General features: G+C 40.0%; 1 protein-coding gene across 4 annotated transcripts in view; it reads left to right on the plus strand.

Moving 5' to 3' along the window:
* The first annotated feature begins 4,303 nt into the window (after nt 1-4,303).
* The window catches only part of KIF2A (kinesin family member 2A), a 66,320-nt gene continuing 49,771 nt past the window's right edge, over nt 4,304-20,852 (plus strand). For all 4 annotated transcript variants that reach the window (XM_063085791.1, XM_063085793.1, XM_063085792.1 and 1 more), the window contains exon 1: nt 4,304-4,608. In XM_063085791.1, coding sequence (XP_062941861.1) covers nt 4,545-4,608 — 64 coding nt within the window. In that variant the 5' untranslated portion in view covers nt 4,304-4,544. The remainder of the gene's footprint in view (nt 4,609-20,852) is intronic.

Genomic DNA, 20,852 nt, shown 5'->3' on the forward strand with positions numbered 1-20,852 from the left:
GTGAGGGGTCTGGTGACCCAGCCTGGCGTATGAAGGGTTTATGACCCAGTCTGTGAATGGGTATGAGGGGTCTGTTAGCTTCAGACCCAGCCCTAGCTCCACAATTGGCATCACAAACAGGATTAAGAGCTAAAAACTTGGAGTCATTAGCAGGATTCCCACATTAGCCCAAGCATGACAGTGGCATTGGTGGTGGTGGTGGCCTGAGGGGTCAGGGGAAGGGTGGCAGCAACAGCCCTTTGGGGAGGCTACAGGACTACAGCCCGGGGGCAGCCGCAGGCCCCACTCAGCCCTTGTGCACAGCACCCGGACTGCCGGGACATGAAGCACTACCTGTGGGAATGCTATCTGGAGGCGAAGAGAAGCACTGAAGAACTGGTTCCTTCAATTATGAGCAACTTGTTGAATCCAGATGCCATTTTCTCTCAAACAATGAAATGAACTTGTCTGACATTGAAATCTATGGTTTTGACTACGATTACACTGTAGAGTTTTAGTCAAAGCACCTGCACATGCTGATATTTAATGCCGTGCTGACCCTTCTCGTCAATGAACACTGGTATCCCAAGGAAATCAGGAAGTATGAGTGTGACCCAAATTTTGCAATTTGTGAATTTCATTATGACATATAGCAGGCAGTATTGATGAAGATTGATGCTTTTCATTACATCCAGCTGGGAACTGTCTACAGCTCCTTGTCTTGTCAGTTTGGTGAAGACTCTTGGTTGCAACTGCCTGAAACCCAACTCAAACTACCTTAGTCAAAAACACAATAGTGGCAGCTTCTGGTCAAGATGGCAGAATAGACAGTCCCCAGCCTCACTCTCTCCCACAAATCAACCAATTTACAACTATTAAAAAGCAACAACAGCCAACTTTGAGCTGCTAGAGCACAGGGGAAGAAGAGGAGAGACTTACAGAGTGTATGAAGGTGGTAGAAGCCATGATGAGAGAAAGAAAGGACTGCTCCAACCATTTTGAGCCCCAGCTGCTTCAAGGCTGGCCCTTCAAGGAGCAGGAGCTGGCAAAAGCCACAGCTGTGCCCTTCAGATGAAGTTGCTTGGAGGTGGCAGGGGAGAAGACGGCCTTGGTGGCCCCCAGGACAGTAAGACTACTAATAGGGTTCCTGTGAATCCACATAGGAGTGAGGAGCCACAACAACTGAAAAAAGGAGCCACTCAGAGGCCAGTGAGTCATCGCAAGGGACTGGCACATGGCCCGTCCCATGGGAAGTGTTTGGAGTGAGGGCAGTGGGGGAGACAAGTCCACTGGGAGAACACTGGGGCACAGCATGGACAGCTGATCTGCCCCCAATCAGTGTAGGACCACTCAGTGGAGACTGGTCAGAAATATAGAACTGCAGGGGTGCAGTTTGCTGAAAAGACTCAGGCCCAGACCAAAGTTTCTACACAACCTGGATGTACCAGATCTCAGGAGACCCAAAAGTACCTATAGAGTCAACCATTAAAACCTGAGCTGCTCAAAAAGCCTTCCCCAGATAATCAGCAGCAAAGCAGCAATTTAGCACAACCACAGAGCTCAAGTACTGGTCCCCACAGGAAGTTCTCCCATTTTAGAAATAAGCAAAGGACAACAAATTAGTTCCACTGCAGAGTTTAAGTGGAAGGAACAACAAATAATCCAACACAGAACTGGAAGAAAAACAAAATACCCACAGAGCAGAAACAAAGTTTGATATTAACTAGTAAAGGTCTCACATCACCAAAGAAGATCTATAAAACCTGGAAGGACTGGAAGTCCCCTGGACTACCAAGCCAGGGAGGGGGAAAGACAGGGGGCCTCAGCCATGCCCCCCCCACCCGCAACCAGTCCCAAAGGTGGGGGGGCCAAAGGCCTCAGCCATGCCCACCAACATCTGCAACCAGCCCAGTGATGACCACTGAGCCGCGAGCCACGGCAGGAAGTGCCCCGGGCTCCCGAGTTGGGCTGGTGCGGGGGAAGGAGGGCCAAGGCTTCAGCCACACCCTTCTGACATCTGCACCTAGCCCATCAATGACCAAACCATTGCTGAAAGCCCCCAGTCTCCCATGCAGGAATGAGGGGGGTTCCACAGGCCTCAACCCTGCCCTCCTCCTTCCTCCTTCTCCTTCCCTATTTCCTTCTTTCCCCTCTCCCCCTCCCCCGAACTGCTCCTCAACATCATAGAATGTAAAATATATATATATATATAAATAAATAAATAAACTTAAAAAACACACACACACAAAAGAAATTAACTCATTGAATCAATGTCTGAGTGCCTACTATATAATCTTAACTAGAACAGAAGTTCTTACTAGGGTTATATATCTTAGTTATTAGTTAACTTAGTTCTTAGTAATTAGTTTTTAGTAGTTATTAGTTCAGAGTTTAGTAACATTAGTTCTAGTTAGGGTAATGTATCTTGCTAATGCCTGAGCCAGGGTTAGAATCCTTGATTCAGTATGTTGATGGAAACATAGCCACTTTGCATGTATTTATGGCTGCTCTTTAGAAGGCCACTTGCATACAAAGCCAATGATGCATATCTTGATGATAAATATATATGCTGGGGTATACCAAAGAACAAGCCTTTTGGGTATGACTTATAAAGGAAAATTTTTCATGTTTTGTGTTTGACAAGTGTAATGTCTCATACATTTTAATGAAGCAGGATGATGTACCTATTTTTAAAATACCTTTGTATATGGTTTAAAGGTTAAGACTTCTTAATTATATAACCCACAGAGTGCAAGGTAGGTGTCGGCAACCATGATAAAACATAATGCTTTATGAAACTATTTTAAATTTAATAGCTGTACAGCTTGATTTCTTTGCATTATCTAAAGAATTCTCAAGCAAATAGATACGTTATACCTCAGTCATCGTGCTCAGAGGCATCAGAAAACGAGTTCTAGACAGGCACTTAAAGAGTTCAAATTAAACTCTTAAGGTTATAGAAAAAATAAAACTGAACCTTGATTTGGTCAAACCTTGTTCTGAAAGAGAAGTGATGTGTAGTGTCATTTCTGGAATACAAAAGCAGAAGTCATTTTCTACATTGTCTATCCAGTGTTTTTTCATAGAAATTATGCCCACTTTAGAATGGATTTAAGAGACTTTGTTCTTTTGACAAGCATACCTTCAATATGTTCAAGCTACAGATGGAGCCAGTCTTTTACCAGTTTTGGGGGGGGTCTACTTGACTTGATTACTTAGGTTGAAAACTCCAGGCATACTTAATACTCGAATAAGTACATATGCACTTACACACACATATAGCTAGTTGCCAATTTTTGAATTTTAAAAGTTTACATTTTTAGTTATTATTACAGTGAGATTAACAACAACTAGAGAAAGTAAGGCATGAAAAGTGTTTCCTCCATATTAAGTCCCAATACTACAAGCAATAGTCACGTCTGGAGGTTTTTACACGGTGCTATAAACACAGTTTCCATGGTCCCTGTCCGCATGGCCTTCCTGCTCTGCCAGGACGAAGAGTATTGCTCTTTACGTTGTTGACGTGGTCAGACTAGTCAAGTGATTGCAGAAAGGCACATTCCTTAGTCAACCTTATGTGTCTGCCCTCTGTCCTTGAGTCATACTTGTTGGCTTTACAGGCCAAAGCAAATAAGTCTTGAACCCTACAGCACAAACAGGACACCAGCATCTGATGCATCATAAACCAAACAGTGAAGGCCGCCCCACAGCAGGGCTTCTTTTTGAGTGGTGATGAGGGACGGTAAGGCAAGAACATGAAGAAGCAGATCGACTTAGGGTGGGTTACACCCCAAAGGTGTTTCTTCTCTTCCTCCAAAAGTTGATGGGAAACCTGCACCAGATGTGTATTGGATGCGTTACCTGGGCTAGCCACCTCTAAGAAACAATAGGGGTGACACCTTCAGATGAAACATCAAACCCGTACAGCCAATGGCGGGTCCCTAAATTGACATCCTTCAGCCCCGCGCTCCACTCAGAAAGCCCTGAAACCACACGGCCCTTAATCCATTCCGGCAACAGCGCCAATTCACGGAAGCCATAGGACAAGAAGGCAGAGGCGGGCCACTTCCCGCGTCTTCTGGGCCGCGCGCTGAAGTCAAACGCTATGAGCCAGCTCGTTGGGGTCTGGCTGCGCGCGCTCCGCTCCCTCGGCCGGCCAAGCCGCGGAGCTGGGCGGGGCAGCCTCGAGGCAGCGGGCACAGACGAGCTGAGGAGGAAGAGGCCGGAGGCGCGTTCTGCGCAGGCGCGCGGCGCCCCGCCTCCCCAGCGTCGGCTCCCGGGAGGGCGGTACCGGCCCTCCCACTCTCCCCCGCGCAGCCTCACGGCCCCGGCCCTCGCTTCACCCCGAGCCCCGGCGTGCGTCCTCCCGCTGGCCTGCAGGCCCGGGGCTTCCGCCTGCTTCCCCGCCGCTGCTCCTCGCGGCCCCGCTTGCGTTCACGCTGTCGCCCGGGCCGGCGCGGCCGCGGGCAACCGCTCCCCCTCCCACACCCACCCCGCCCCCTCCCCGCCTTTTCCGCCCTCCGGTCCCCCTCCCTCGGCCCGCTGCCGCTGCTCCAGATGAGGTGATGGCAACGGCCAACTTCGGCAAGATCCAGATCGGGATTTACGTGGAGATCAAGCGGAGCGATGGTGAGCCGCGCCGCCGGCTCCGCATTCGGGTGTGCACGGAGGGGACGTGGGTGCCCGCCGCCTCATTGATTGCTCCGCCGGGCTGTGGGGGCGGGAAGGCGGCGGCCGCGGCGCTTTTGTGTGTGGCGTGTGTGCGGGAGGCCGGCGTGGGGTCCGCCCGGGCGCCGCTGCAGTGCGGGGGGCCGGGCGGCGGGGGAGGCCAGACGGGAAGGGTCTGGGTGTCGTGGGCAGCGCCTCGGGGGGCTTCAGGCGGGCTCGGCGGAGGGTCCCGGGGCGGGGCCTCCTGCCGCGGTCTCCATCCTCCCCGGGGACAGCAGCCCGGGAGGGAGCGGGTTTCGTTAGCGATGACCCTGCCTCGCGCTTCATCCCGGCCTTTTCATCTTACCGGCCTCATCTCTGACCGGGTTGGGGGTGGGGGAGCGTGAAGACCAGAGATTTCAGTATTTAGAGAAGCGACTGTCGGTCCGGCCGAGATGGGGGGAAAGGGCCAACCCCGTCTTGTTGTCAGGCCTCTCCGGCTTTCGTTCTCAAGCGTGCTTCTTTCTTTTTTATTAGTCCCTTCCTCGGGTGAGGGACGTAGAGAATGTCGCGCTCAGCCATGAGTAAGGGTGGGGGAACAGTGGGAAGAAATATTCGATATGGTGGTGAGACTGAAAGGGAAGGGGTTGCACCTCGTCCATGCGGGGCACTACTGAGATGGTGGGGGTGGGCGACCGGATGTTGATATTTTCACACCCTCGGGAGAGGTAACTGAGAAAAGTGTGAGCCGAGGTGAAGACACTGCTTAGTTTAAAAATATATATTTTTAAGAGCCTTGGGCTTATGTATCTCTCTGTAGATTTCTCTTGCGGAAAATATTTTCTGTCACTAGCTTGGGGTGTGGAGTGAGGTATGCACGGAGGAAGATAAGTAAAATTATTTTCTTTAGATCCAAATATTGAAAGAACTAGAGATGGGTAATATCTAGAGTTGTTCAGTGTTCTTAACCTCATCATTCTTATATCCATTCCTTTTATTTATGGCTTATTCTTCAGCCTAGTTGGTTGGTAACATTGCTATTACATCACACTCTCTTGGCTTCTGTCAAGATTGACCAAGTTATGTGAAGCTAGATCGTTATCTATATGATACATTGGAAGACCCTATATGTTAATGATTTTTTTTTTGTATTATATTTGAGGTAATTTGTGTTAACAACTGGAAGCATCATTATCCTGTACGTGGAAAGATAAATTACACCACTTAGAGATTTAGAAGTTACCTTTAACACTAGTGGGAAAGAGATGTCTCCTTGAGTTGGGGTTTCCTTTATATTTTCAAATTATTTTCTTGAAAGAGTGCTGTTAACATCATTTCCTTTTTAAATGAGTGTGTGTTCATAGTATACCAACAAGAGTAGGATTTACATAGTACCTTAAATATTGTGGGTGCACAGCAGTCCTTCCATGTGTATTCTCAGAGGAGATGAAATTTCCACCCAGTAAAGATATCTGCACTCCCATGTTCATTGCAGCATTATTCACAATAGCCTAACTATGGAAACAACTTAAATTTCCATCGGCGTATGAATGGATAAAGAAAATACAGTGGAATATTATTCAGCCTTAAAAAAGGAGATCCTGCCATTTGCCACAACATGTATGGACCTGGAGGACATTATGCTAAGTGAAATAAGCCAGACAGAAAGAAAAACATTGCGTGATCTCTCTTGTATGTGAAATATATATATATTTAAAAATAACTCAAATACGCAGAGATAGGGGATGAAATGGGGAAGGGGGAAAGGATACAAATAGCAGATAGGTAAGATGAACAAGTTTAGACATCTATTGTAGGACATGAGGACTAACGTTAATAAAATTGTATTAGGGATTTTTGTTAAATAAGTAGATTTTAACTGTTCTTGTCACACCAAAAGATAACTATGCCAGATGATAGATATGTTAATCTGCCTCAGTAAAATAACCATTTTACTGTCTGAATGTGTACTATAACCTCATGTGGTAAACCTCAAATATACACAATAAAATCTAATTTTTTAAAAATTTGGGGGTACAATAAAATGTGTAAGTTCTTTACATTCTTATAAGCCAGCCTTTAACTATGATTATAAGTGTTAATTGTGAAATCTTATCATAAAAATCAGTATATGACATTTCAGAGGTTTGAATATTTTAATTTTTTCTAAGGTAACATCTTTATTTAAATGTATTAGACTTGAAGCAGTTTTGGTTTCTTTTGAAGTTCTAGGATATCCAAACTAGAATTTCTAATACTCAGCCTTCAGCCTGTACCAGAAATTCTCAGACATGTAAGAGCTTTGGTTCTTATGTGTTAGTAACCTAAAACTACATTTCAAAAGTATTTTGCCCATAAGAAATAGTGGAAATCGTTATGATGCATGTAATCCTAACCTATCGTTATGTACATATTTATGTACTGCATGCATTATGGAATTGGTGGAAGGCAAAAGATAAGTGAAGAACTTATAAAGAAAGGAATGATCATTTGCATTGGATGGTGGTGGTTCACAGTAGAAATAGATGTCTTGGAGATTACCTTCACGCTTTCCCTTTTTCACTTTAAAGAAGCTCTTACTTCCACTTCTATAACAGATCTGTGTTGGATAAAACACTCGTGGTTATTGTAACAAAAATAAACCTTTTAGTTGGATGAACACTCGTGTCTGAGAAAGTGGAAAAAACATGAGTGGAGAAGGGCTGTTTCAGACTGCTTGTTAACTGGTAACTTGATGTTTTTCTGCATGCTTGCTCATGGTGATCCTTGTGGCTGTTTCGTACCATGCTTTTCCCATCAGCGATGCTCATATCTTAATAAACATAATTCAAGGGCAAACAGATAAACTAAAATGGGCTTATTCCTGTCTTTCGAGACCCTGCTAACAAACTAATCCAGTAAGTCTTCAGTGATTACTAAAACCAGATGGCTAGTTGGCCTCTGAATTCCTAAGTCACTCTATATCATTCATGAGACAGCATATTCCCTTATAAAAGTTATGGATGCATAACTCTTAATATTATGTTTTCAAACTGCACTGGGGAATGGGTGTTGTGGAGAATGCAATGGAGGGATGTCAGGCTACCCACACCCACTTCAACCAGAGCCAGGGTGTTACATGATTAAAATACTTAATAGTAGACTCTTAAATTCCCTGAATTCATGTGTGTATCATCCTCCCACCCCCATGTGCCTAGCAGAGTTCCTTGCATATAGTTTTTGAGTGAATCATTCATTATGGATTTTTAGTTTTCAAGCACTGTTTTAATTAGCCCTTCAGATGAAATCGTACCAGGCAGTGAAACCCTTCCATCTATGCTCATTCTGTACTGCCACCTCCCTGCTCTGGCCCCACTCTCCCCACTGGCTTCTTAGTTCGGGAACACCAAAGTTGATTGAAATTGAGTGATCTGCTAAGGCTAATTTGATTCTTCTGATATTCTAAGGTTACGAGTGACAGGGGTTAGGCTTGGACTCCTGAGATTGTTCCCTGCCATGGGAGAATAACCTGGTATGAAATTGGACTGGTTTCTGGAAATGGACACTCATGTATATTTTCTTGTATGGGTCTTTTATCTTTCTGATTCAATTCCTTTTTAGAACCCAGACACTCTAAAAAACTACAGTCTTACTTTTGTGTAGCTAGATGGTCTTTATTGGGAGATTTTTGTAAAAAGCTCCACTGTTATCAGTTCTGCAGTAGCTGTGACTACCATTTGGGGACTGGGGAGGGATGTGAAGTGTTGAGTATTTGGAAGCAGCTGCTAAAATGGGATTGTTCTTTGGGGTCACTTAGTCACAATGTTGATCTATGTGATCTGAACAGAATCTTAAAATATTTTAACCAGAAAGATCCTTGGAGCTAAACTACAAAGTTCTCATTTTTATAAATGTGGAAACTGAGTCCCAAGTCACCATAAATGACTTATCTGGACTCATACAGTTTGTCAGTGGCAGCAGAAACCTGTTTATCATAGAAACTAGACTGTCTGTCAAGAACTATGACAGTAAAGGAAGAATTCTGTTATTTTGGGACCATACGTATCTTTCTACAACCTGATCAAGATGTAGAAAATTGACTCTCACTCATGGGAAAGGAACCAGAGAGCAGTGTTACAGGACCTGATTGGTCAAAAGTGGTATGGTATAGTTACTAGAAGGTCACAAAACCAAAAATTGTGGGAGTAAAATATTCTTGCTTCTTAAATGTTGGTGAAAAGAGTGCCTTAATTAAGCATCTGAAATCCAGAGGATATTGAAGATTTCAAAAGACCCACTAGGAATTTTGGAGTTTAGGGCAGTCCTAGAAAAGATTTTAAATGGACAAATTCTTTTTTTTTAAATAACATTTAAAAAAAATATTTTTATTTTTTTAAATTTTAATTTATCAATATACAGTGTAGTTGATTTTCATGTCCCTTTACCAATTCCTCCTTTTCCTCCCTTTCTCTTTCCCCTCCCCCTCATCAACATCATATCCGTTCACTTGTCTTAACAAGTTCAAGGAATTGTTGTGATGGTTGTGCCTTCTTTCCTGACCCCAGCTCCATTCGTTTGTATATTTACTTATTTATTTTTATTAGTTAGTTCCCACAAATAAGTGAGAACATGTGGTATTTCTCTTTCTGTGCCTGGCTTATTTCACTTAGTATAATTTTCTCCAAGTCCATCCATGTTTCTGTGAATGGTAGTATTTCATTTTTTTTAATAGCAGAGTAGTATTCCATTGTGTAGATATACCACGTTTTCCTTATCCACTCATCAAATGATGGGCATTTAGGCTGGTTCCAACTCTTGCCTATTGTAAATAGTGCTTGCTGCAGTAAACATGGGAGTACAGGTATACCTTTGACATGATGATTTCCATTCCTGTGGGTATATACCCAGCAGTGGAGTAGCTGGGTCATATGGTAGATCTATCTGTAATTGTTTGAGGAACCTCCATACATTTTCCATAAAGGCTGCACCATTTTGCAGTCCCACCAACAGTGTAGAAGGGTTCCTTTTTCTCTGTATCCTTGCCAGCATTTGTCATTCTCAGTCTTTTGGATATTAGCCATCCTAACTGGAGTGAGATGGTATCTCAAAGTGGTTTTGATTCGCATTTCCCGAATGCTGACTGATGGTGAGCATTTTTTCATGTGTCGGCCATTCGTATGTCTTCCTTTGAGAAATGCCTGTTCAGCTCCTTTGCCTTAAATGGCCAAATTCTTTACATGCTTTGTCACATTTATTCTTCTGCTAGTTCATCTTTACATGTCAAAGTAAAAATGAACCACATAGCAATACACTTGTTCTTTAGGTACAATTATGTGACTGATTATGGGGGTGGGGTGGAATGGGGGAATTTGTAGATTAATTTCCTTTTGCATGGTGACGAGGACAATAATGGACAAATATGTGTATTTGTTAGGTCTTCATATTTTTCCAAGTGCTTCCAAACTTGTTGTCTAGTTCTGTCCTCATAAGGATCCTTCCTATGAGGTAAGCAGGGTAGGAAGGTGGCAGATTCGTTGTTTTACATGTGAAGAATCTGATGTTGGGATTATTTGCCAAGATCACATGATTAATAAGGGGCATAGCCTGGGCCAAAGCCTAATCCTTTCACTCCTAACTCTCTTTTAAGTGTTGGCAAATGTTTGCTGGTGATGGCATAAAGTTATATACTTTGTGTTCGTTCGTTCGTTCATTCATTTAGTTAGTTAGTTAGTTAGTTAGTTAGTTAGTTAGTTAGTTAGTTAGTTAGTTAGTGATACATTGGTGAGATCAAATTCTGACTTTTTATTAGCTATAAGGACCAAGATTTGGCAATCTAAAGTTTTAAAGCTCTTTTCAATAGTCACTTGTTTGTTCCAGAAGTACCACAGAAAACCAGGAATCTATATTCATTGCTTAGCTGCTTGATTCTCATGGCAAGGATATTGGTATTCTGGGGAAAGGCTGTGTGTCAACTTGTTTTATGTGTCATTAAAAAAAAAAAATGCTAGAGAAAATAACAAAGATCCGGTTAAGTCTGTCTACTTAAATAGGGAAAGAGGCACGAGTGTGGAAAATCCAGAACAGTATTCCTTGAGAGATCATTCAGACCAGTTCTTTCTAGTCACAGGTATACTTGTCATTAATATTATGTTAATCTTTTGCAAAGCTTAATTCTTGGAATCAGCCAGCCACTTTGATTTTAACACCTCTGTTCTACAGTCTAAAAATAATCTTAAGGTGTTAGTTTTGAGATCAGGATTCTTAGGTTAAGAATAGGTATAATTGTTAAGCCCTGGATAAAATTAGTATTTACTTTTCTGGTCCAGTTTTGGAGCAAATATAGGTTAAATTGCCTTCCAGCTCTTTTAGTTAAAGTAATATTATTAGTGTTATAGTGCCTGAGTGAAAATAAACATTAGAACTTCACCATATTAAACTATCTCCCAAGAGTGAAATAAGGGGAGAAGTGTCCCTTTTAAGAGTCATGCTTCTAATTCCAGCCCTTGCCTAGGGCTTTCTCATTTTTGGTAATTCTTATTTTTTCCTTACCCACTACAGTAAAGCTTGCAGTTCAAATGGTCATTTACTAGGATATGGGGTATTTTAGAGTATGGACCTTAAATGATTATGGCATATCAAAATAATGTGATCTAATTTCTCTTTTTTTAAATACACTTTTATTAACAGCCAACTATGTATCAGGCATTCTGATAGGTGTGGAAGATACAAAAAAAGAATAAGACAAAAATAGTTCCTGCCCTCACAAACAAATAAATAAATGAGTCATGTATAGTGTGATTAGTACTTATAGAAGTGTGCCATTCTGTGTGCACATCATTACCACTTCCCTTTTTACTATTAGGCTTTTTAGTTAAGACTCTTGAAGTTATGGGTCTTCTGGATGGAAAAATGTATGCCATATATGCTGTCCCTCCCACCTCCTCTGACCCTGACCAATATCCATTATCCCTCATAGCATGCTTTCCCGATGAACCCATATTCGGCCTCAGTTCTTCAGCACTATCAGTCCTGATAGTCCCTGTCAGTCAATTGAAATTGGCATTGTCATCATTAGCCTATTTTCTGTCTTCTAGTACCCATTTGAGTTATAAGTTTGTAACTTAAACTGTTTTGATATTAAAAGGAATAAGGTTTATTTGGTTTTAAGTTTCTGGCAGACAAGCCCCTGATGGCAGGTTTTTCTCTAGATATCCTTGGTTGGGGTGCTTGTAAACACAGAGACCAAGGAATGAAAACAGAGGTAGTGCTTATGTGTAATTTGGGAATAAGCTCCCCACACATTATGGCCCAAGGGACTGTAAGATTCGGGTTCCTCCCTGGGCTATATTTTATTTACTTTCAAAGACTTTTTCTCCGTGTGTTTATTCGTTTGGGCATTAATTTTAAGCAAATTTCAGCTAGATAAAAAATTTTTAAAGAAAGACAGGATCAAGAGGGGACATACTTACGGTAAAATTTGTTGTATCTACACTGTGCTAAGAATGACCTTTTTGATCATAACTCTTGGCCAGTATCTATCAGCCTCACCCAGATAGCTTGTATTTTCCATTCTGCCACTTTCTTCTGTTTCTTTATTAAAAAGTCAGTGCAATCAACAGTTGTGAAAGAAGGGAAAGAAAAAGAAAAAAAGAGGCAATCCAGGTGTTACTCTTGATACCTGAAGGGATTGAACATTTGTACCCTCTATAAACCAGTTGTTTTGCTAAATGTATACTATACAGCATCTTGTTTGATTTTTATCTCAACCCTATAAGGTAGACAATATCTTCTCCATTTCACAGAAGAGAAACCTGATGCTCAGAGCATATAAACTATATAGTAAAGTGTTTATACCTTATGAAGGGCCCTTTCATATATTTACATTATATGCATTGGTCAGGGCTGTGTGGTTAAGTGTGTTTTAGGATGTGGGATAGGTGTATATTCAGAGTAGTTATTGGATAAATGTGGTATTGGGAGTTCTGTTTCTGGATTGGGTAGGGTTAGTATAGTGGTTCACACCCCTGGCTGCTTGTTAGAATCACCTGTGGGGCTTTGGAAACATCAAACAAAATCAACCCACCACCACCTATATCTTTGTCCTTTGCCTAGAAATTCAGTTTTAATTGGTCTGTTGTAGAGCCCGGGCATCAGTATTTTATTTTAAGATGCCTTACACATTTGTGAAATTTAACTTCACACACATTGGTGATTCCAGTGTGCTAACAAGGTTTTGATCCACTATTTTAGAAAAAGTAGCATTTCTTAACAGAGCAATCTGACAAGACCAGTAGATTGTCCTGAGAGGAAGGAGGCATTCTAAGCATGTGGCACAACATGGAAGAAGTCTCTGAGCTGGAAATAGAGCTGTCATGTAAAGGGCATTTAAAACAGGCAGACAGGAGAGTGATAGATGAGGAAGATAAGGAAGGAGGGGTAATCTAGGGCACCTTATTAAAGACTTGGAAACAGAAGTAAGGTAAGGATCTTGGAATTAATTTCTAGGACACTTGGAAACTACTATTGGACTTAATCTCCTAAGAGCAGTAATAGGAGTTAGCCAGTGATTAGTGAGATTAAAGGAAGAGTAGTATTGAAAATGAGAGGTGGCGTGGATAAGATTGCATCAGTCTAGGAAGGTAAATGATTAAGGAACAGATGAGGTGCAGAACATACTACAAAAAGAACTGATGTTATATGGCGATATATTACTTGTGTTGAATAAAGGACAGATGAGTTGAAATGAATGGACTTAACATTTGGAAAGTCTGAGTATAGGTCATAAAAATCTCCTTAGTTCTGTTTAATTGAGCTAATCCTATTCATGAATACAGTGTAGAGGACTTTAGAGCCTGTGTACAATGTAATATCAAAGCGAGCATCCAATTCAGGCTGCTTATAGTTTTTGCTGCTAGTATTGCAAAAGTAAGTGAGTTTAAGGTATGAATCACTTCCAATAAATGTTTACATGCAGCAGGAATTTTCTTAAGCTGTAACTAACTGCTTTGCCTTATTATGACTGAGGTATAAGGTGTTAGCCAAGACCCTCTCTGAATTCCTGGAATGAAATGGGAAAGAAAAACAGTACTTAAAGAATCTGGATTCAACTCTCTAAGGGATGAAGTGTTTTGATTTTTGAAATGCAGCTGCTCTCCTTTATTTTTTCTTTGTTCTTATTTTTGGCCAATTTTTTGTGTGTGTGTGTGTGCTGGCATTTGCCTTCTCTTTCATACTCAAGGTTCTAAATGCCATTTCAGTATTTAGAATCTCTTAACTGCTATTTGCAAGTTAGGACTTAAAAAGAGGTAAGCGAGGGATGAATAGGCAGAGCACGGAGGATTTTTAGGTCAGTGAAATTATTCTGTAAGATACTATAATGGTGGTTACATGTCATGATACATTTGCCAAAACCTGTAGGAGGTACAACACCAAGAGTGAATCATAATGTGAACGGGGCTTTGGGTGACGATGTGTCAGCATAGGTTCATCCATTGTAACAAGTGTAACTGGTGCAGGATATTTATATTGGGAGAGACCCTGTGTATGTGTTGGGGACAAGGGGATACATAGGAATTCTCTGTACTTTCTGCTCAATTTTGCTGTGAACCTAAAAAAGGTGGGGAGGGGAATATACAAACTTTAGGTGTTGAAGTCAAAGCCACTCTTGAAATAATGGACCAATTAATGACAAGAATTTATAATATTTTAAGGATGTGGATCAATATTTTAAGGATGTGCAATTTTTGTTCTCCCCATACCAGCCAACCGCCCCCCCCCCAAATTTTTTTTGTTCTTCATCTTTGTCATGCATATCGGCCAAAATGAGAGATTTAGGGTATATTGACAAGAAAAATTTTTAAATGAGCTATAGTGCATGAGAAGGATTCAGATATGCTTGGCAACCTCAACCCAGTTCCTTTACTTTGGCCCATGATATAATGAATTCAAATGCCATGACAGATGTCCAAGCAGTGTGTCTAGAAGTATCATCCTTAAGATCAGTTAGTGTTGAATTTAAACAGGGATTTACCTGTTCTAGTTGAACAAGGGGGAATTCCTTTTGTAAGATATGCATGTGAAATCTAACTATTAGGTTTCAAGTCATGAAAAGTGAGTTGAGGGTGCAGACAGCATTAAACTTTCCTTCTGCTGTTTTTAAGCCTGTAATTTACTATGGACTACCAAGAAGTGGACATAGTGATTTACCCATGAGATTTTTTAAAAATGAGAGCAAAGTAGAGGCTCTGATTAGTGAGTTAAGTCTTGGAATTTAACCACAGACAGCTCTTTGACGAAATACTGCTATTGGTCAAAACTTGCTTATACTGTACTATTTTTTTTTTTAATTTAATTTAATTTTATCAATATACAATGTGGTTGATTATTGTGGCCCATTACTGAAACCTCCCTCCTCCTCCCAACAACCTCATATCTGTTTTCTTGTCATAACAACTTGAAGGAATTGTAATTGTTGTGTCTTCTCCCCCCCCCCAGTTTATTTGTGTATTTATTTATTTTTAGCTCCCACAAATAAGTGAGAACATGTGGTATTCCTTTTTCTTTGCCTGACTCATTTCACTTAATGTAATTTTCTCTAGGTCCATCCATGTTGTTGCAAATGGCAGTATTTCATTCTTTTTATAGCAGAGTAATATTCCATTGTGTAGATATACCACATTTTCCTTATCCACTCATCTGATGATGGACATTTGGGCTAGTTCCAATTCTTAGCTGTAATAGTGCTGCAGTGAACATTGGAGAATGGGTATACCTTCGACTTGATGATTTCCATTCCTTTGGGTATATTCCCAACAGTGGGATAGATGGGTCATATGGTAGATCTATCTGTAATTGTTTGAGGAACCTCCATACTCCTCATACCATTTTCCATAGAGGCTGCACCATTTTGCAGTCCCACCAACAGTGTGTGAGAGTTCTTTTTTCTCCGCAACCTTGCCAGCATTTATCATTCACAGTCTTTTGGATGTTAGCCATCCTACCTGGGGTGAGATGGTATCTCAGTGTAGTTTTAATTTGCATTTCCCGAATGCTGAGTGATGTTGAGCATTTTTTCATGTGTCTGTTGGCCATTTGTTATACGGTACTATTAGAATGAGGAAATTGACTTGACCAGGGTCACACATAAAGTAAATAGCAAATGTGAGATTAGACTATAGATTGTCTGCCTCCAAAGTTCTCTATACTCTAATTCCTATTAGAATTCTTTGCATACTGTGGGTGTTCCAGGCACTGGAAGTCAGATCATTAATTACATGATGCTTTTATTTTCCTTTCTTGGGTATAGTTTACCTTCAGGTGTTTTTACTAATCCAACTAGTATTTGCTTCATGACCATCATGTGTCCCTTCATCTGATGCCTCTGACCCTTCTTCTGATGCCTCTGAAGAAATAAAGGGCTTTTCCCTAGAAAAGGTTATGTCAGCTACAACAAAATATTAAATAGCCATTGCATGCAGTACAAGTGCTCTGTGGCTCTATAATTTCTTTTGAAAAGGAAATTCTAGTGTTCTCCAGTCTCTTTGCCGTTGCCTAAGTTTAGGCGCTCCATGCTGACAAGGCTTTCAGAAGTTTAGACAGGAACATATGCTGTCATGTGGAGAGATGCTTCTTTTTAGTTGAGCAGCAGTATTGTCAGGAAAATAAAAAAGATTATAGCAACTTGCTAAGAGTCTGCTGACATAATAGATCAATTTGGAAGCCTGTCCAAATTTAATGATCTTTATTTTTATAAACCTATTATTGAAATTGTTTGGGTATTATATGTGGATTGCATTATAGACAGTATTGAGAGTTGACTATAAAATATATAGGTATTTTCTTTACATGCTCTTTGGGTTGCAGTTTTATTAAGAGTAATACATTGCTTTTAACCTTACATGCTCTTTTGAATTTTTATTAAGAGCAGTTCCTTAATTAAAAGTAAGTAGAACTACTTGTTTTCCTCCTATCCCTCAGACCTTTCCTTCTTAATCTTTACAAATGCTTCTTTCTCTCTCCATTTCCTAAGTGTGTTGGTATTCCTCAGGGCTTGGTCCTAAACACTGCATAGTATTCTCTATCTGGGTAAACTAAATGCTTCTCTTCAGACCAGATTGGCTGCAGACATGTGCTGTTTATATAGCTAATGGGTTACTGAATATCTCCACCTGGATATCTCATAAACACTCAAATTCAGCTGTCCAAAATTGAATCCACCACCTTCTCCCCAAATTTGCTTCTCACCACTTTCATTCACCCTATTGCCCAAATCCGAAACCTGAAGGTCTTTCTTGACCCCTTTTTCTCCCTTAACCTCATATCCTATCATCAGGTTCTCTTAATTTAACTGCTCAAGTACCTCTTCACACACTTTTTCTATCCCCACCGCTATAACTTTGGTCAGGCTAGCATTAGGTCTTGCCTGTGCCATTGCAACAAATTCCTAATAGGTCTCTCAACCTTTGGTTAATTACTGTTTCAGAGTAACCTCTGAAACATAAATTTGACTTCCTGATCACCTGCTTAAAACTTTAAAAGCTTCCTCTACTTCAGTTGTCCTTTGTAAAAGCCTATCTCTAATATGGCTTACTGTAGACCCTGAGCAGTCGGATCTGCCTCTTCAGTCTCATTCTTGCCACTTATTTGAGGCACACTATACTCCAGACACACTGAACTTTCTTGGAACTCTCTACTTCTACCTAACCTAGCTAATTGCTGCTTCTCCTTTTTGCCTTTGTTAAACATTACATTCTCTTTGATTCCTAAATTAGGATGGGTCCCCTGCTTTATGTGCTCTGAGTCCCCTCTATTTTGTTACAACACTCATGGGATTGTACTATCTGTTTAATTGTGTCTGGTCAGACTCAAGTTCCACTATATCCCTACTGCCTAGCATATAGACTCTACACACTTTATAAATTATCTATTTGCTGAACCAATGCTTAAATGAACTTCTAGCTGTGCTACTCTTGTCTACCCAAGTTTTGACTTTTTTTTAAGAAGTTGATTTGTGTTCATCCCCCAGACATCAAAAGTATGACATGACAAGGTGTGTGTCATTGCTTTTAATGTACACTTTTAATTTTCTTTTAAAATTTAATTACCTGTTTTGAATAGCAATATAGTCGTATGGTTAATCTAAGGTCCAAAAGGGGTGGGTGTGTGTGTGTGTGTGTGTGTGTGTGTGTGTGTGTGTGTGTGTGTGTGTAAGTTTTCAGCCTACCCCTGCCCCTCAGCCACCCATTTCTCCTCTCAGAAGACAAACACTGTTACCAGTTATTGTATATTTGTTCAGAGTTGTTTCTTTTTCATTTTCAAGAATATGTGTGTTTGTGTATAAATATGTGTAAATACACCTTTTTTCTGCAGATGACATATTGTACACACTGGTGCTTCTTAATTTTCACTTAATAGTAACAATATCTTGGAGAACTTGTGAGTACATAAATAATAGTCTCATTCTTTCTCAAAGATGCGTGTTATTAATGATTAAATATACCACAGTTTTATTAACCAGTCTTATACAGATGACATTTACATTTGTGCCTAATCTGTATCTACTATACAGACAGTAATGTATTGAATAATCATTTCTGTCATTTCATATGTACATGAATATATCTGTAAGATAAAGTCCTAGAACTAGAATCATTGGGTCAGAGAATTGTATAATTGTGATTTTATTAGATCTTGCCAATTTGCCTTCTATAGGGTGTGATTTTCTGCGAAAATGCCTGTTTCCTCATACCCTTGTTCACCCAGCATACAATACATATTTTTGAGATTTGCTAGCTTTGATAGGACATTGAGGCTGTGCCTGTAGAATGTTTTTTTCTAAAGTTAACTGGCCCATAAGAGAGAACATGCTTAATGTATAAAGTGTTTATGAGGTCCAGAAATGTAATAGAAAACATGTAAGTTCTAGTGTTCTGAGTCACAGTTTATCTGTGATAGCCAATACAGAAAAACAAAGAAAATATACATTGTGTCTGATTATGAGGAGAAAGTGATTTTTTTAATTAAAATTTGAAAACAAACATTATAGTTTTTAACTTAATAAACTTGAATTGCCTTTTTAAATGGACAGTTTTAAAGTGTACATTTCAATGATTTTTTTTTTTTAGTATTTTGGAGAAGTTTTGCAACTACAGCCACTGTCTAATTTTAGAATATTTTCATCACCCCACCTATATCCGTTAGCAGTCACTCCAGCCTCTGGCATCCACTAGTCAACTTTCTATCATTGTGGATTTATTTGCCTGTTGTGGACATTATGTATAAATGAAATCATGTAATACATAGCCTTTAGTGTCTAGCTTTTTTCACTCAGCATAATTCATGATCAAAGTTTATCTGTGTTGTAGCATGTTGCAGTACTTTTATTCTTTTTTAGGGCTAAATAATATTCCATTTCATTTATCCATCCAACAATTGATGGACATTCGGGTTGTGTCCAGTTTTTTGCTATTATGAATAGCATTCGTATACACGTTTTTGTGTGAACATGTTTTCAGATCTCTTGGGTATGTACCTAGAGTTGCTGGGTTATGTGGTAACTCTGTGCTTAACTTTTTGGGGAACTGCCATACTGTTTTCCAAAGTGGCTATACCATTTTACATTCCCACCAATAATATATGAGGGTTCTACTTGCTCCACATCCTTGTCAAAACTTGTTATTGTCTGTCTGTTTTATTATAGCCATTCTGGTGGGTATGAAGTGATATTTCATTGTGGTTTTTATTTGCATTTCCCTAATGGCTAATGATGTTGAGCATCTTTTCATGTGTTCATTGACCATTTGTGTATCTTTTTTGGAGAAGTGTCTGTTCACATTATTTGCCAACTTTATAAATTGGGTTATAGGTCTTTTTATTGTTGAGTTGTAAAGTCCTTTATATATTCTGGATACTGCTCCCTTATCTGATACATGTTATTTGTGGTTATTTTCTCTCATTCTGGAGGTTATCTTTTCCCTTTCTTGATAGGGAGGTTTTTCTATGTTTTTCTTTTGTTGTTTGTGCTTTTGTTACATCTAAGAGAGCATCATCTAATCCAAGATGAGACCTACTTTTACATCCTTCTACTACTATAGTCCTCTCTATGGATTGTATTACCTAAAATATTTACATATGTTCTTCCTTGATCTTTACATTTATTTTTGACCTTTTAACATAGAAAATTAATTTAGCATTTGTCAGCAAATATACTGCAGTTCTTTGGTGCAGGATGAAGGCGGCCTTGGAATATATGGAAATCCTAGTCTTGAAGTTGTCTGTTTTTGTTGTCAGAGTTGGTGGGTGGGAGAGGTTGCCTATTATCTGTGTAGATGTGCATATGTGCTAGAATGTACCAGGATTTAGAGAGACCATGATAAGCACAGCACAAAACCCAGCATAAAGAGATGAATGGTGTCTGTACCAGCCAGTTGCCAAAAAAAAAAAAAAAGCATGGAAAATGGAGTTTAAGCTTGAAATATTCTTCTTATTTTTTTTTTAAAGATGACCGGTAAGGAGATCTTAACCCTTGACTTGGTGTTGTCAGCACCGCACTCTCCCGAGTGAGCCACGAGCCGGCCCCTAAGCTTGAAATATTATAAAGATTACACATTTTATGTTTGTTTTTTAACAATGATCATATCCTTAATGTTATTTTAAAACAGATCAATTTACTAAAAAACATACCATGCCGGCTTTATTAAAACATCTGGGAAAAATGGGAAAATAAATGCATTAGAAAAGCGTTTTTTAAAAAGGAGAATGTTACGAAACCCACAAAATTATATCTCTATACATACTGAAGTAAGTATGGATGAATTGGTATGGTATCTGGGATTTGCTTCAAAATAATCCAGTTGTGGTTGTGAGAGGAGTGGCAATAGGATTGGCCGTGTGTTGAAAGTTGAAAAAAGTGTGTGAAGAATTGGCCAATTAGGATTGAAAAAGTTGAAAAAGTAAACAAAGATGCAACAACTACAATAATTCATTGAACTTTCGAAAGGAGACAATAGAACTGAGGCCAGCGGGGCAGGGGGGTTGGGGGGTGAGAAATTAGTAAAAGGCAACAAAAAAATGATTACATTATATAATGTCAAATATACTAAAATCCGGATTTGAGCAGGACATATTGCACACAGGTACTGATATTCAATACAGATATTATACAGATATGTATAATCAATTATGTTTAAATAAAGATTAATGGAGCTGAATGTGGGGAGTTTATAATATATGTTTGCTATTTTTCGTAA

The sequence above is a fragment of the Cynocephalus volans genome, chromosome 2, assembly GCF_027409185.1.
Source record: "Cynocephalus volans isolate mCynVol1 chromosome 2, mCynVol1.pri, whole genome shotgun sequence".
NCBI classification, from domain to species: Eukaryota; Metazoa; Chordata; class Mammalia; order Dermoptera; family Cynocephalidae; genus Cynocephalus; species Cynocephalus volans.